Source organism: Anguilla rostrata, chromosome 6 (assembly GCF_018555375.3).
Source record: "Anguilla rostrata isolate EN2019 chromosome 6, ASM1855537v3, whole genome shotgun sequence".
Lineage (NCBI taxonomy): Eukaryota > Metazoa > Chordata > Actinopteri > Anguilliformes > Anguillidae > Anguilla > Anguilla rostrata.
This window is the reverse complement of record NC_057938.1, coordinates 4,184,854-4,201,453: the sequence shown is the minus strand read 5'-3', so window position 1 is coordinate 4,201,453 and position 16,600 is coordinate 4,184,854. Positions and strand designations below refer to the sequence as shown.

General features: G+C 43.0%; 2 protein-coding genes across 3 annotated transcripts in view; one reads left to right on the top strand and one right to left on the bottom strand.

The window, feature by feature from the left end:
• Positions 1–6,740, bottom strand: part of astn1 (astrotactin 1) — a 320,953-nt gene extending 314,213 nt beyond the window's left edge. Inside the window, exon 1 of one of the 2 annotated variants that reach the window (XM_064341654.1) lies at positions 6,310–6,740. In XM_064341654.1, coding sequence (XP_064197724.1) covers positions 6,310–6,604 — 295 coding nt within the window. In that variant the 5' untranslated portion in view covers positions 6,605–6,740. The remainder of the gene's footprint in view (positions 1–6,309) is intronic. The other variant, XM_064341655.1, reaches the window with a different exon arrangement.
• An 8,929-nt stretch (positions 6,741–15,669) lies between these two features.
• LOC135258275 (BMP/retinoic acid-inducible neural-specific protein 3-like) overlaps positions 15,670–16,600 on the top strand; it is a 113,605-nt gene continuing 112,674 nt past the window's right edge. Inside the window, exon 1 of the mRNA XM_064341659.1 lies at positions 15,670–16,600. This exon is cut by the window's right edge and continues 243 nt beyond it. The gene's annotated coding sequence lies outside the window, so the exon portion shown is untranslated.

Below are 16,600 nucleotides of genomic sequence, written 5' to 3'. Positions count from 1 at the left end.
GAATTTATATGGCCATTAAAATGTGTGTGTGTGTGTGTGTGTGATGTTCAATTTTTATTTTTATTTTTAATGGTAACACAAACAGTAAATCTATACTACATGCCCCATTTTCAAAGGTCAACGCATACACGGCTTCATACACATGTTTGACTGTAGTTTTACAAAGCTGAACATTTTTAAGGTGCACCCTTATTCAAAAATCAACCAGCCATAAAACCGACTCAACGGAATCCTCATATTACTCTGAAATTGATGAAAAAGCGGTGCGTTTACGACCGTCGCCGTTGCCAAAAAAATACCTAACAACGGTCATGCTGGCGAGACAACGTTTACTCACATCTGTTGACGGCTCGGATGCCTCTCGTGTGCTCCTTAAACACGTCGCTCAGGCGCGTGATGTCATCCGCACAATAGCGCTTAATTGGGTCTCGTACAGACGAGGCCTCTTCAGTGTTTAATAGCTGAAAATGTGTGTGTCACGTTCGGTTAATCTCAGCAGGGGGAAATCTCTTCTGTGGTCACCTCAAGCATTAAGACTCATTAAGCAAAGTGGCCCTGCTGGCTCGCTGCGCGATCTGACGGACGAGTCATTTAATTCGGGGCACTGCCGTGAGTTTTCTCTTTTTATCTCAACATTATTTCACCTTTATCGACCCAGGTGGATCAGGTGAGAGGTCACCTGCTTGACTTCGGTTGGGATGCTGGGCTTGGTTAATGAGACTTATGACCAATTACTTCTTCAGAAGAGCAATGATCTTGTGTGGGTGGTGCACCAATTGGCTGCAGTGATTCAAGCAAACTCCACCACCCACCTATAGCACAGCGCTGACATAAACCTGCTAGAACCAATTAGATTGCAGCAATCTCACAAATCATATCTTCCCTGTCCAGACACTCCAAAGGTAAAGGTCAGGGGTCAAATCTATGTAGTTATAGTGGTTACGGTGCAACTGTGACTTCATTTTAATCTTCTTAATGATTCTCCAGTACACATTGCAGTATTACAGCAGGCTACTCACATCTTAACGCCTTTTGGTTTGTAATGAAATCCTGAGGTGCTGAAGTTTCATTTGAACAGGTCAGAGTTTTAATAGTGTAACTTGAAAGGCCAATTAGTGATTTCTTATTCTTTTTCTCTAACAAGTTTCCTTTCCCATTTTTCTCACACCAATTTGGAATCACCAGCTGTGCTCAAATCACAACCGGGATCCCATCCAGGCGATGAGACGATCAGAAGGTTGTACCCTGTGTGCACTCTCCTGCAACTATACAACACACTACTGCAAATATTCGAAATTAACTGCACTCTACTGCTATCACATCTCGACTATACAACACTCTACTGCAACTATACAAACTTACTGCAATTACACTCTACTGCAACTATACAACACTCTACTGCAACTATTCAACACTCTCCTGCAACTATACAACACTCTACTGCAACTATTCAACACTCTCCTGCAACTATACAACACTCTACTGCAACTATGCAACACTCTCCTGCAACTATGCAACACTCTCCTGCAACTATACAACACTCTCCTGCAACTATGCAACACTCTACTGAAACTATACAACACTCTCCTGCAACTAATATCACTGAACCACAACTGTTTAAAACTCCTGCAACTAAAATACAAGACTCAGATGCAACTATTTAATACACCCTGCAACTATACAATAATCTCCAACCACTATTTAATACTCTCATGCAGCGATTTGAGCTATTAAAAATTTCCCATAGCTACTGAGCACTCTCCACGCCCCAGAGGCCTACAGGGGAGCTAGCACTGACCAGACAAGAGCCATATTTCTCATTGACAACAACTGGTTGTAGCCCACGGCTAGCCTGAGATACAAATTAATGATACATAAGCAGGACAAGCCTCTCCTTTATGGATTAAAAAAATCTAATTTTACTCCTCAACTTAGGTCCCCTGTTAATTTTAGGAGAAACAATTTGACTGCCTTGAGTTTTAATTGAGGCAGACCTATATAAAGCTTAAAGCTATTGCAACGAAGTGGTTGCTAATCCTGTCCTTCCTTCAGTGTATGTTGTTACAGGAAAAAGATTTGCAGAAAGCTAATTCAGTGTAGAGGTAGCACTGCAAAAACACAACTTCCTTTGGTAAGGAGAAATTGTCACTTATAATATTTATAATATGTGGCCAGGGCATTATCTTACGTTTTGCCAAAGGCAACATTTGAATAGTTATCTTTGGAAGACAACTTTCCAGAACTTTCAACCCTCTAATTAGGCAAAGTCATTTTTCAGGCATAATATATTTCATTATTCATAAGATTGGCCTTGGTTTTGTTTTCAGTGTTTCCTGCTGAGGGTCTTCTGAAAGTTTTTTTTAAAAAACTACTGTCCAATGGGCCGGGTAAAATGAATTATGTAATTTTGCAACCAGAGAAGACACATCACTGTAACCCAGCATTCCACAGACAAATTCCAGATATTAATGTCCAATAATTCAACAGTGCAAATATAGCTAAACATATGAACAGACAATCATAGGGCATTTTGTGCAAACTTGATGCAAAGTTATTGCATGAGAATGCACGAGAAATTTATTTTACTGTAACTGTGGTAATCAAAATATTTTCTTGCAAAGGAGTTCTGATGAAGAACAAAACTGATGAAGAACAAAAAGAGAAAGTAGGCATTTTTATGCTGCATTGCTAGTTGGCCATCTCTGTTCCATGTGAAAGTTAACACCAAGTGTTTTAAAATGTCTCTTACTAGCTCAAATAAAATCAGGTGTGCCCACTGCCTACCCTCACCGTTTGAGTCTGTATTGTTTAAGGTGCACTGTATGCGTTTTCTTTCATTTCGTCATTTCACTTTTCTTTTTAATTATGGCAATTCTAATGGCTGGGATCCTTTGAAAGAGCAGTACATTTAATATGGAGCATTGACTGGCATGCTAATGCCTGAGGGAGGCTTGACTCTAAATCAGATATAACTCAATGAGTCGTGATATATGCATGGTTCTCTTTGTACTGTCAAACCTATTAAAAGTAAAGTGGTTCTTAAAACTGTTATTAAGCTGGATACAGTTGTCATTTTTGCCAGCCAGTCAAACCAAGGTTTTCCTTAACTAGAAAAGTTTTATATGACTGTTTTTTTATAAACAGTCTCAGCGTAGACATAATTCTGCATCATATACAGAGAATATGAAAGGCTAATTCTCCATAATTGGGCTCAAGCCAGCATGAAATCACAAGAACAAACCTCATTAACTGTGGATATGAATGTTGATGCACCACCTTCCCCATTTTCACTTGAAGTCAATAACAATACGACACTGGAAGTTACATATTACAATGTATTGGGGGGGGGGGGGAGGCAAAAGGACAGACCACAGAAAAAGAATGACTTACTACTAGAATTAAGTGTAATATCTTAAGGTCACATTTACTCAAGATTTGTATATGTGCTCCAGCATAATGTGGTAAATTCTACAGAAAATCCGGCCTTTGTTTCATGTTTTGGTGGAACAACGATAACGGCGAGTCACACGGTACAATAAAATGATGACTCATGATATTATAAAAGACTCATAACCAATTATGTCATACCTTGCTGTTCCTAGATGCACAACAGCAAGCCATGGCAGAAATGTGGAAAGTCTGAGTCAGATGTAGGAGAACCCAACTGTGAAATTCTCCTAAACCGTGCTCTCCATTACGTCCGACTCATTAGCTGTTAGCATCATATAAAGAGCAATGCTGTAGTCTAGTCTCACTGCATTCAAAAGGCATCTCGGAATCAATTACTGCAGGGAGGAGAGAGACATTTTCAGTTATTGTCCATGTTTGTGTTGGTACCACGTGATCATATCACTGATGATTCGAGCAAATTATAAGTGCAAGAATGCAAAGTTGTTACACTCAACGGAGAAGTGTATGATCAAAAAGTCCGGAATTGTACCCCTGAGCAAACCGCTAACGCGAAATTAGCATCAGAAACACATTTGAGAGTATGCAAGAGCATTAATCAAAATACATAAGTTTGCCCTGAGTAACGGTGTCTGCTAAACAAAGAAAATATGCAATAATGTTGAAACTGAAAAACGGCAAATTGCCACTAACTGGGGAATCATTAGCTATGTCTTTTCTGGTTTACATCACGTAAAAATGCAGCTGTTTGAGAATTCGAATTTCAGAGTAAATGCTGCTTGCATGAGGAATCTGCAAATGTATTTAGGTTTGTACTAGGTTTGTGAATGTAATATAAGATGCGAATTCTCACTAATTTATCGTGATAAATAATTATTTTCTTACTTATCATTTGTTACTCATTGTAAGTGCATGATTTAACTATAATTGATTAACAAAGACTTTCACAAGAACAAACATTGCTACCTGCTTAGCTCTGAAGACGCAAGGTTTATTTTACCTTAAACACAATATAGATACACTTGTTGCTCACCACAGGCTTGACTATGAACGAATATAGCCAAACATGAAAGGAAATGTATAGTGTTACCACGAATGCAGTGTTCACATGTTCTTCGCCATGTCTTAGAGCTCAGGAAGCTATAATTCCCTCACAGAAGAGTAAGATAAGCTAGCATCAGCCCTTAATTTTGGGAAGAGAAAAAAAATTCTCCAGTTCAATGTTTATACCTTGGGAGAAAAACAACCATAGAAATGTACAAGTCGTTATCCCTTTAATATATACAGTTCCATGACTGAACACGACATCCCTTTGGCAGGAATGATACCACAGGGGAAAACGTCAGGCACAAACACGTCTACAGTCCATGCAATTGCTGCCGAAGTGACACCAAGCCGCCATCTTTGAGTAAGTCCACCCCCTCCCCCAGTACTATGTCTGCCCTCAACAATTGTTGCCATGCAGTGTGATTCATGTTCAACCAGCAATTCTGAGAAGGACTGCAATCTTCGGGACCTCTCATTTCACCACAAGGCTGTAGACGACAGTGAATGCTATCAGCACCATGGACAGCAGCCAGGGTCAGAGTACAGAGGCTGCAGCCAGACTGATTGTGAGGATGCTTTAGCATTGGGGACCCACAGGCAGATAAACTGGGAAAGATTAACCAATGAGAAGGACCAGAAAGTACTGTAAATATGCGCATGATGTCATAGATGGGCTGCCTTGCTAAGGTGCATTCCGTTGGAGGCAGACCTGAGCAATCAAACTACAGAGAAGTAACTTTTAATTATGCCACATTGAGCAAAAACGTGTGCTACTATATTGGTGACACTTAATGGGTTTTTTTTGTAAGGTTTGTTAGGAAAATATTATCTGTGTAACACATGGCAAGACCATGGCTATGTAAATATTTACATAAACCATAAGTCACAAATAATCATCCGTACGACATCGAAGAATTGAGGGTGTTAGGCTGTCATCAAGATTTTTTTTTAAACTCCAGATTCAAGTGTCACTGAGTGGGAATTGAAATGACAGGCAGTTGGCCTACTGCAAAGATTAATTGAAGTGCACACATGAAACATTTAGATGAAGAATGTACAGTTGAGTACATCTGTGTGTACTGTATTATTTAATTCTGTACTTCAGGTTCCTGTTCTGTGTAAGTTTGATTATGAAATTGAGACGTTAAATTAGTTAGGGCCTAATACACATGCAGAAATGTACATTAGTATCTGTGACTACGTTCTTTTGTTTTGTTTACCATCCCTTTGAAATTGCAAAACGCTGTTTTGTTATCTGTGGATTACGCCAGCCAAAAGGAAACAGCCACAACTACAAACTACAAACAGGTTTCAGAAACTGGCTTCAAGGCCTATCTGGACCATCGAAAAGTTTTTGATTTCTCGTGCAAAAATGGCTTCCGTTTGTTTGGAAGTGCACCACTGTGACTTATAACTGTTATAATTAAAAACAAATAAATGTAACATTATATCGCATGCGTCTTTTAATGTAAACACCAACAATATGGCTATATTAAAGGTTCGTGTTCTGTTCGTTATACAGCCACTATTTACGGATTTCCATAATATAAAAACGTTCCAGTTAAAACATTTTCATAAATGAACATAGCAACATGTTCTTCGTCTAACAGGCTGCACACATGCATATAATTTCGATAAAATATACTCGTCTGGCCTAGCACAGCCTACAGCACAATACACATATCTCGTGCAGCTGTAGCTGAACAGGATATGTATTTACAATAATATCAATACGGATCCCTTTCATACAAGTGTTATATGGAGAATATAACGGGGGTGTTGTATTTATGGTTGAATCGGGAACCGTCGATTGTAATAGGGGAATACGTGGCTTATATATAATAAAGAACTCACCCAGTACAAAAAAGGGAAGCTCGGTGTTTTCCAGGTCGTCAACGACGACTATTTCCCCTGGAAAATCGTTCCTGACGGAGAACAGGAGCTTGGGCTCGGAGGCCGACGGACTGTGCATGATGCTCAGGTCGTTTTCCCTCAAAAACGGCAACGCGGATACGGTCACGCTTTTCATTTTACATTCGAGATCTTGGGACTGGTCCTCCTCGGCACCCAAACCGGGGATGCTGGCGAGATTCAGGGAAAAAATCCACAGGAACGAGACGAGCGAGCGAGGCTCCATCGTGCAGAGCATCACGACGATTCGGATTCCCTTCCCCGTCGAAGCAGCTGCAGTCAGACGCTGGGTAGCGCGAGGAGGAGAAGGGATGCGGAGGGGAATGCGCAGGCAAAGCGTGGATTTCCGGCTTATTGTCTGAGGGAATTTAACGGCTCTGCTTTGACCGGAATCTGCGTACGCTCCGCCAGAATGCATAAAGACAAACTCGTTTTATTAAATGTGGTCTAACAATAGGTATATTTTTGTGGAGTTGTATTCACATTGAATTACTGACCCCCGTTTTGGAAGTGTCCACATCATCCCATTGCAAATGATTTCCTTTGGTTGGAATCAGCAAGCACTGAAAGTGCAGGGATGGAAGAATTAAGCAAAATATTCATCTATGAAACCTCGGTATTCGTTTTTTAATTATTTATTGGGGGATATTGCATTGTGATGTCCAATTTAACAAAGCATACAGTATATTTGCCGCGTGTCGCATGCCCACGTTTTCCGGAATAACGGTGCGGCCATTATTATGCTGACATGTATATTAATGTTGAGGAGGACAGAATGTAATTCAGCAGCATTTGTTGTGATACCTTTTCCATTAAATTTATAAATGTTTGGGGTATGAATGTATGCAGTTGAACTTAAATATAACAATATTTAGCTCTAACTATTTAACTATAATTGTGCACAAAACTGGTCAACCAAAAAGTAGGTACAATATCAGAAAAAAATAATATCAGAATAAAATACGAATTTGTCAGCTATAAATGTACACTGGAAATGGGACTGTACATTGTTTGTTGCAAATGTTCCCCCAAAATGGAAAAGGGTTATTATTGGGAAACTGGGACTAGCCTACTTATTTGCAATGTACTTCATAATTCCCCAACTACTCAAACTTGAAGACACTTATTGTTATGGCAGCTGCAATAATGCACTCAGAGGGAAAGATTACCATATATATTATCCTCTGCCCTTTTCAAATGTTAGTAAAATAAACAGCCAATTAATGTGTGACTGGGGTAACCACCATCTAACCCAGTCTTTGTAACATTAATGAACGTGCTGCTGGAGAGTTCGCAAAGAATTGAGCCAACATCGACTGCTTTAGTCTTAATTTCAACAGCAATCTGTTTCTGCGCAGGTAGCGGGTTCGAGTTTGTATTCCGCCAGGAAAACGGCGCTAACTAAAGGGTAGCATCAACACAGCTAACAGCGGAGCTAACCAAGAAGATCGACGCGCACCGCGCATCGTAAAGAAAACATTCAGGGATGAGTACAGGAATGGGGGGGAAAAATAAATAAATAAATGCATAAATAGTGCATCTCTCAGCGTGTGATTTTATACGAATCGGAATAAATAAATGGACTGTTAGCTCGGAGGGGCCCCCGAGTGCATCTGCTGAAGGGGGGACAGCAGGTGCTGCGGCGCTGGGACTGAGCGCCGGGTGAGAGAAAGTGGCCTCTGTGCGGTCTTGAGCCTCTGCCAGGGCAAGAGGAGCTGGGCTCCACCAAACTGCATAGAGGTTTTGTGATTAGAAGCCGCCAGATTCATTTTCGGCTGTGACCCCTGCTGTAATTGAACTCTGTGGACGGGGACGGGGACGGGGAGGTTCTATACCCCCCCCCCCTTCTATAGCCCCCCCCCAACCCAACCCAACCCTGAGAAATCCATCTGTTTTGGGGGCATTTTGGGACAGCCCGACAAGTTATTACTGTCGAGAGTTTGCAGCTATTTTTGTTCCTTAATCCGGTGTGATATTAGGGGCGAGAACTGAGAACAAAGGAGCAGAATGATCTTTTGAAGTTTTTAGGCTTTTTTTTGTTTTTGTCTGAAATGGGAATGAATTAGAATTACTGAACAATGATTCCAGATCTGGCTGAACTTTGCAACATCAGGTCTCTGGAGTTTTACGATTTCAAAAAGAGCCGTTAAGACATGCTAAAGGGAGCTTTTTCACGTGAAGGAGTGATGATTTTCTGTCAGGATAGCCCCCTATTGCTGTAGAGATGGAAGTGGTGCATGATGGGAGTCTGATCTTCAGGTTGAGGTGCACAAATGGCGTTTGAATGGGTTAAGACAGATCCACTTTATATAGCTGGGACTTTGGCATAGCAGAGGTTGGCCCTCTGGCATGTTTTTTTTATTTTTTTATTCATTAATTAAGAAGTGGCAGGGAGGTAGGGAATACATATCTATTTATCATTCATTTTTCCCCTTTTCAAGGCTAAAGAGAAACAAAATTAGAGCAGGCCGAGGGCTTCGCTTTCCTCAGACAAGCAGTTTTATGTGTCGGCTCGTCCCCATTTTGAAAAGTCAAGTTTCTAAAATTATGGTGCCTTACACATGGCTTACCGTGTCCATTTAAGTGCATGCAATTCAGTTAGAAAGTAGCTCTGATGATGGGGGTTTTTTTACCAAAAAAGCTTTGCTTTGTTCAGCTTTATTGTGCATCTTCACCTGCACCTTCATGCAATGATGGACTGGCCACTGTGTGTGTGTGTAGAGAGAGAGAGGAGAGGGAGAGAGAGAAAGGGAGATTAAGAGCAAGAGAGATAGACAGAGAGACAGAGCGCGAGAGAGACGCAACGTGAGTGGCCCACACTGCGTAGTGCACCCGGCCAATCACAATCCTACATGACCCACACCATGTCTGAATAAAATGTTTCTATTTTCCCCAAGTTCCTGTATCAACTCATAACTCTCTCTGCTTTCCCGCTGTCTGAAAGTGAAGAATAACGGCTGTCCACTCTCCTTAAATTAAAAATTAAAAAATTGTGTTTGTGTTTGTGTATGAATTCAACAGTGATTATGTAGTTTGGATTTTTATTATACATTTTTCAGTTTGATTCTGTTTTTGCTGCTTGGTATAAATGTAGCTTTTTTGTTGACTGAGAGGGATGTGTGTGTCTCAGAGCTATTGTATTTCCAATCTCAGAGAATGTATTTCTTCTGTCAGTCTCCTCTCATCAATATAAATATTCAATCACTGCATGATAATCCTGTCGATGGCGGTGAGGGGATTTTCCTTAAAGTTGTACAGTAAGCTCTTTCACACATATTTTGGGAGTCGAAAATGGTACTATATCAACACTAAAGGAAGCCCCAACCCTTAATTAGTGTGGCAAGGAGGTTCAGGGCTACCTGATCAATGGGGACAATTATGAAGGTCTAAAAAGGCCATACACACAGGCAAGTACGCACACACACACACACACACACACACGTACATGCACACACACACACACACAACATACCCTCACGATTTTCCCCTCAAACACACACAAATCACTGATTTTTTTTCCACCTTCGACTCAGTACATGCACACACACACACACACACACACACACAACATACCCTCACGATTTTCCCCTCAAACACACACAAATCACAGATTTTTTTTTCCACCTTCGACTCAGTTACAGTATATAGCGGCCCGGTCAGACCTGAAGGTAGATATCACACGGCGATTGGTCAGGGAGGAATAGCCTTGGTTCGATGTGAGTTAAAGTTACACATGATTGGATGTTCTGAGACAATCAACGTGAGATGATTGGTACATTGGGACAAGCCAGAATGGTATATTGGAGCTGGATGACAGTTGGATTGCAGGCTACCCGCAGAACCGCTAACACCTGGCTTTAACACTGTCTATGAAAGCATCTTCAAAGGCAAGCATACTCCCAAAACACTCGGTTCACACAGCGTACAGTGAGGGTTCAGGAGTTGGATATTCATTTTCTGTCTGCATGTAATAAAACCACTATTTCTTTGGCTTCTCAGCCAGATGCTCTTTCACTTGGTACATAGCAGTTTTCAATATTATGGGTTTAACACTTGAGAGTCTAAGGAGGAAATAACACAGAATTTATGACAGAATGTATTACAAACATGGCCATACATTCTGTTTTGAGATGTTCTCTATTACAGGGGTTCACAACTTCAGCTCTGAAGGGCAGCAGGTGTTTTGGAGTTTTTTTTTTTCAACTGGTAGCCAATTTAGCCCTTGAAACCAGGTGTGTGGACCCTTAGCCAATCAATAACTTTGGTTAAACCCATGAGGACTGAAACACACCACAAACCTACGGAGATTGAGTTATGGACCCCTGTTCCATAGATTAATAATACCGATAATTCCAGCTCCACAATTACACTTACTTTGAAAAACGCTATACTGAAGCTGAATATGTGAGTAAATAATTCATAATCATTTCTCATAACGTCAATAAACCATCGTAACTATGAACTAAATTAGAGAACAGTACAGGATCACCAAGAGATTGGAAGATTTTCACTGCTCTTTCAATTACAGTCATCAAACTAATAGCAACCAAATCTCAATGTTGTCTCAGTCTGGTAATGATGTAACGGTAGCTAAGTAAAAGCTAAGAGGACAACTCTGATGACATCACGTGACAGCCACTAAATCAAAACTGGGATGAATTCACATAAGATCTTAATTCAGAGACCCAATTAAGACTAATTCAAGCACTTGTGTGATCATAAAAAATGTATTTGACAATCATGTTGCAAATATATCATGAAAAAAAAAAATCAAAATATTAAAGGAAACACTGAAACGCTCATATTTTATTTCTAAGAGAATAATATAAAAAGGAATGAGAAATTAGACTTTAGACTTCAAACTGAGTTTTAAATAATTTAGTTTGAGGTTCATTTATGCTAAATGCTTACAAAAATAATCCAAATGAAATTCCCCAGTAATATGGTGGTGAATCTAAACCAGTTGGAATCTTTTGGTTTATTTTGGTGCATTATTTAAAAAATGACCAACCCCTATCTCCCTCAATTTTCAATCTCCAGTTGTTTCTCCCCAACAGCTACAGCGTCACCTACGCCTACCCAATCAACGGCGTAGCTGCGACGCGCTTTCCCCCGCGAAGCCAGGAACGGGGGAATCTGAGAAGAGAGACGCATCGCTCATCTCTCACTGACAGGGACCAGCAGCCTTTGGGGGCGTCTGGCGCGTCGTTAGGTGGTGCTAATTCGGCCGTAACCCAAGGAGCCCTGGCCGACTTGCACCCGCCCCCTACCCCTGGCAGAATGAGGCCAGCTGGGTCCCGGCGGCGCGGCGGGCTCTCGGCCGTAGCCGGGCTAATTACGTAGTTCAGGCTCACTCCTGCACAGCAAAAGACTACAGGGCCCAGAATACACCTGTGGCCAGTGCTTTTAGCGACTGTTATCGGGCTGAACTACATTACCGCGGGGCTGGTTCTTTGTATAGTGAATAACAGCCCAAGAATAACACCTGGAACACACTTATAATGTGTTATGCCCGGATCTAGGATTTGTCATCTTCCCAGGTGTGTTATCTCACCCCATAAAACCTGAAAATAGTCTTCTTTTTCCTTGTCAGAATGACATGTGAGGGTGCAACCTAATAGCCAGTGGCAGTGTAACAATATGGACAGGCTGTATGAACTGAAATCTAAAAAAAAAACCATAAATGGTGAGATGAATGCCCAAGATCACATTAGCAACATTCACTGGTGCATGGCTCCATAGCTATTATGGGATGGTGCCTTTGCAATGAGTCAGATGCCTCTGCACATTTAATACAAAAAAGCAGCATATAGTGGCAGGGAATGAAGCCACCTATAGTTTCCGATTTTGAAATATTTTTTTTATGGATCACATTCCCTTCCCTCTCCTGGTATGAATATCGGTGCTGGAAGACATGTGCGTACAGCTCAATAGATAGCAGTAGAAAAAAAAAATCCAAGCCATATTTTTGAAGAAGAATCAGGGTTGCTCCATCAAATATTGATTGTTAAACTCTTCCTGAGCAAAGATGCTGTTGGTTTTACTATCTGTGGGTACAAACTTGTTTGGTTTGCATTATTCAGTGTTGGCTGTGTACATTTGCAAATACATGTTCTGAATGACGATATATTGGGAGTTAAAATCAAATGTGTGTTCATGAAAGAAAAACAAAAGTTATATTTTACATAGACACATACCCATAAGATGTGAAACTGAAAATTTGAAGTGGCCTGTTTTTTAGTTTTTTTCCCCCAGAGATAATGAAGCAATGAAGCACGGTACTGTGTTTTATCTCAGTAATTAATTGATAGAACGTCAGATGCTCCAGATAGCGTGCTGATAACGCAAGAAAAGGCTGCATCTAGGTTCAAAGTGGACGCCGAACGCGATATCTCTCAGCATCCTGGGAGTTCCCCCCACATTTTTTCTTCCTTCACAAGATAAACCTTTGGAATGGGGGAAATAAAAGTGTGATCGAGGGTTTCCCAGGAGGGCCGGCGCAGGAGAGTCACCAGTCTAACCGTGTGATTAATAAAACAAGACCAGGTCAAAACCTAGTATATGGCTGGACCTGACACACTTCATCCAGCCGACCAATGGTGTAACCTCATAACTCGACCGACCAATGGTGTAAATTCATCACTCACTCAGTCAGTCAGACATTCTCGTTTGTAGGGCTGGCCCCTGTTGCTGTTGCGGTCCAGCCAAAAAATTAAACAAATAAAATGAAAGAATGACGTGTTGTGGGGCATGCCCTTAAAAGCAGCAGCAACGTTTGACCTTCCAGCATCTAGTCGGGCAGTCTCTCCCTAGAGCCGGTGGCATCTGGCGAGGAAACGTATCGCTGGCACATGAAAGAGTGGCACAGGATGCCCAGGGAAGGATCCAGAAGGCCCCGCGTGGCCCCCGGAGTTTGGCCATCTGTAACTTATTGGTCGTCATTAAGGTTTCTAATTCGGGGGCAAGCTGGGGAGTTGCAGGAGGAGGGCCAGAAATGTCGTTACCCAAAGGCCCCCTCGAGGTGCGGTGGCGGCCATATTTACATATTTATGCACCTTAATTGTCTTTGCCTTATTGTTGTGACATTGAGGCCGCGGGAAGCCAAGGAGACCCGTACCGCGGTGCCTCGGTCCGGCTCCTTCAGTTTGTGTGAAGGCGCCGTTGGGATGAAAAAAAAAAAGTCCTACCCTCGCTGTTCATTTTGCAGTTTCACAGGAAAACAGGTAGACCTCGGTGCTAATTTACAAGCCATAAATTAGGTACCAGTTTCCCCAGGGGCCCCATTCGCTTTATTGTTCCTTGAATATTGCGTCTGGTGAGCGCTCGCGACCTGACGAAATCTCACGTCTGCGGGAACGCGCGAAAGGAGCGTACCGAAAATACGGATCTAAATTGGGTAGCATTTCGCTCGAGGCTTCGACAGCTGAAACACTTTGTGAACAGAAATGGAGGGCCTAGACCTAGAGAGAGAGAGAGAGAGAGAGAGCGCAAGAGAGAGACTATTATATAGAATATATATGACATATATATAGTATATAGTATATATATACAGTGAGTGCCATAAGATTTGGGACAAAGACAAAGACATTTTTATTGATTTGGCTGAGCACTGCACAGTTTTAGATTTGTAATGAAACCATTCACATGTGGATTGTGGTGCACATTCCCAGCTTTTATTTAAGGGAATTTTTATACGTTTTGGTTCCACTATGCAGAAATTACAGCACTTTTTATGCATAGTCCCCCATTTCAGGTGCGTCATAATTTTTGGGGCAAATGGCATCACAGGTGTTTCTGATCAGTCAGGTGTGTTCAGTTTGGGTGCAGGTATAAGGGAGCTTTCATTATCTTGCTTTGATTCTAGCCTTTTGATTGCTTTTGGAGTCTGTTATAGCCATTTGTCAACATGAGGACCATGAGAAGTAAGAAGAAAAACAGAGACATTAGGGCAAAACTTAGTCTTACCAAAACAAACTATCTGGAGCTTCATTAGCAAGAAGGAGAGCACTGGTGAGCTCAAAAACCACAAAGAGCCTGGTAAGCCAAGGAAGACTCCAACTCTGGCCCTCATGCTGACAAACGCCAAGAACAGATATATGATATTTAAAGTTAGAATACAACATCAGACAGAGACAACTCTCACAATGCAGCAGGTTTAAGGAAGCTTTAAATCATAAAGACAAATCCATTCGCTGAAATACCCCAACTGAGCCTAAGCTTATTCATAACACGCCTAGGCAGAGGAAGAAAAAAAAAGAATTCCAAAATGTTCCGGATTGAGCCCGGGAAGATCATTTTCCAGCCAGGATTATGTCTTAAATCTGCCGTTAAAGAATGAACAGGAAGAGAGGGGGACATGCATTCAATACTGTAAATATAAATACACCGGAGCTGTCTGTAATTATTTTAGCTTGCGGAAGGTGTTCCGGCTGTCCGATGCAAAAGGCATCAGTGCAGAATAAAAAATGTCATGTGGGTGCACTGATTTTGCGTTTGCCAGGAGAGGCAGATATGCATCCCCCAGATTTCACACGCTGTCAACATTCTCGTTCCATTCCCATGGAAACGCTTAACGTGCCGCGGAGCCGTTCTCTAATCCCCCCCGTTCATTCAGGTGAAGGGCGCCCGTTCGCTGAAAAAGGCGTCCTTTGAAGCCTCGTTATCCGCGGGCCCCGCCGTTCGCTGCCCGAAACCCGCCCCACGTGGCAGACCAAAAACCCTGCCGGTACCGCTCCCCGTCATCAGGGACAGGAGCAGCGTCCCGTTCCCCATCCCAGCCAAAAAGAATTATTCCCACCAGTAACAGGATGAGCTATTCCACGATAAGGGAGCTGGGGGCCTAGCTAAGGCGCTACTTCTTTGCAAATCAAAGCCCAAACTGGTGGAGTGTAACAGGAGCTCCATGGCTGACTAGATTCAACTTTTTTTTTTCTTTCTTTCTTTTTCTCCTTTCGGATTCTCTGCTTAGAGAGAGAGAGAGAGCGAGCAAGATGCATCTCCCACAAGACGGGGGAAGACTTTGTCAGTGCGAATCCAGTTTAGCCCAGAGTCACAACAAACGTTCAGCAGACAACCCGCCAAAGCAAGAGAGGGGAGGAAGCATTTCTCTTTCATTAGCCAGGCTTGTCCCTCCAGGCCTCTCAGCAGTATTACCCCTTTTCCCCTGATTCCCCCCCCCTCCCCTCCCCTCCTCCCTCACCCTTCCCTCCACCAACCCTCCTCCCCCTCCTCCCTTCAAGTCCTCTCCATAATAACCCACTCCTCCTCCTTCACTCAACCCCCGGCCGCAGCCAATCGGCGGGCAGGAGGGGGGCGGGGCCTCGGGAGCCAGCCCGACAGAGCCGGCTGAAAAGAAAGAGACGCTTTCTCGAAAGACACGGAGGAGCAGCGAGAGAGCGAGAGAGCGAGAAAAAGAGCGAGAGAGCGAGAGAGAGAGAGAGAGAGAGAGAGCGCTAACCGCGCGCCCGGCAGACGGCAGCAGGCTAAGGCAGGAGGCGCGGACAGTGAAGGATGACGGCAGCGGCAGCGGCAGCTCCTCCTCGCCTCCCTCAGCTCCTCGGCAGCAGAACCTCCCGGTAGACGGTGGGACCTCGGCAGCAGGTGCGCGCTCCTCGTTAAAGGACAAGCGGCAGGAAAGGAGGGAGCGCCGGAAAAACTGCTTTTATCCTTTTCTTTTTTTCTTCTTCTTATTCTTCTTCTTCTTCCGTGGATGTACACCCCCCCACCCTCCTCCTCCTACTCCTCCTCCTCCTTCTCCTCCTTCTCTTCCTCCTCCCCCCTTCCCGAGAACAGCTTCCTCCTGGATACCGGCAGGTACCATGGCGACCCGCACCTTTGACTCTGACCTCTCGGCGGCTGGTGGCAGCGTTCCCCCGGAGGCGTCCGGAACGCAATAAGTTGCGCTTCACGCTTTTTTTTCTTTTCTTTCTTTCTGTGGACGGTTTTTTTTTCCCTTCTTCTGTTCTGTTCCCTCTTTTCCTCCTGCGGTTGACTTAACCTGAAAAGAGGACCCGGGTTTTTAGTGGGGCTTTTCTTTTTTTTTTTTTCCTGTGGCGTTTCAGGAGCAGCGCAGCAGTCAGAGCGCAATCTTTTTTTTTGGGGGGGGGGGAGCCAGGTGCGCTCTCTCCCTATTTCTGTTTTTCGGAAGGTTCAGGTGACCGCGTGACCGCGGAGGACAATGCCCGGATTATCCCACGCCGGACTCTCTCGCTCGCCCCAGGGAAGCGGCAAGTGA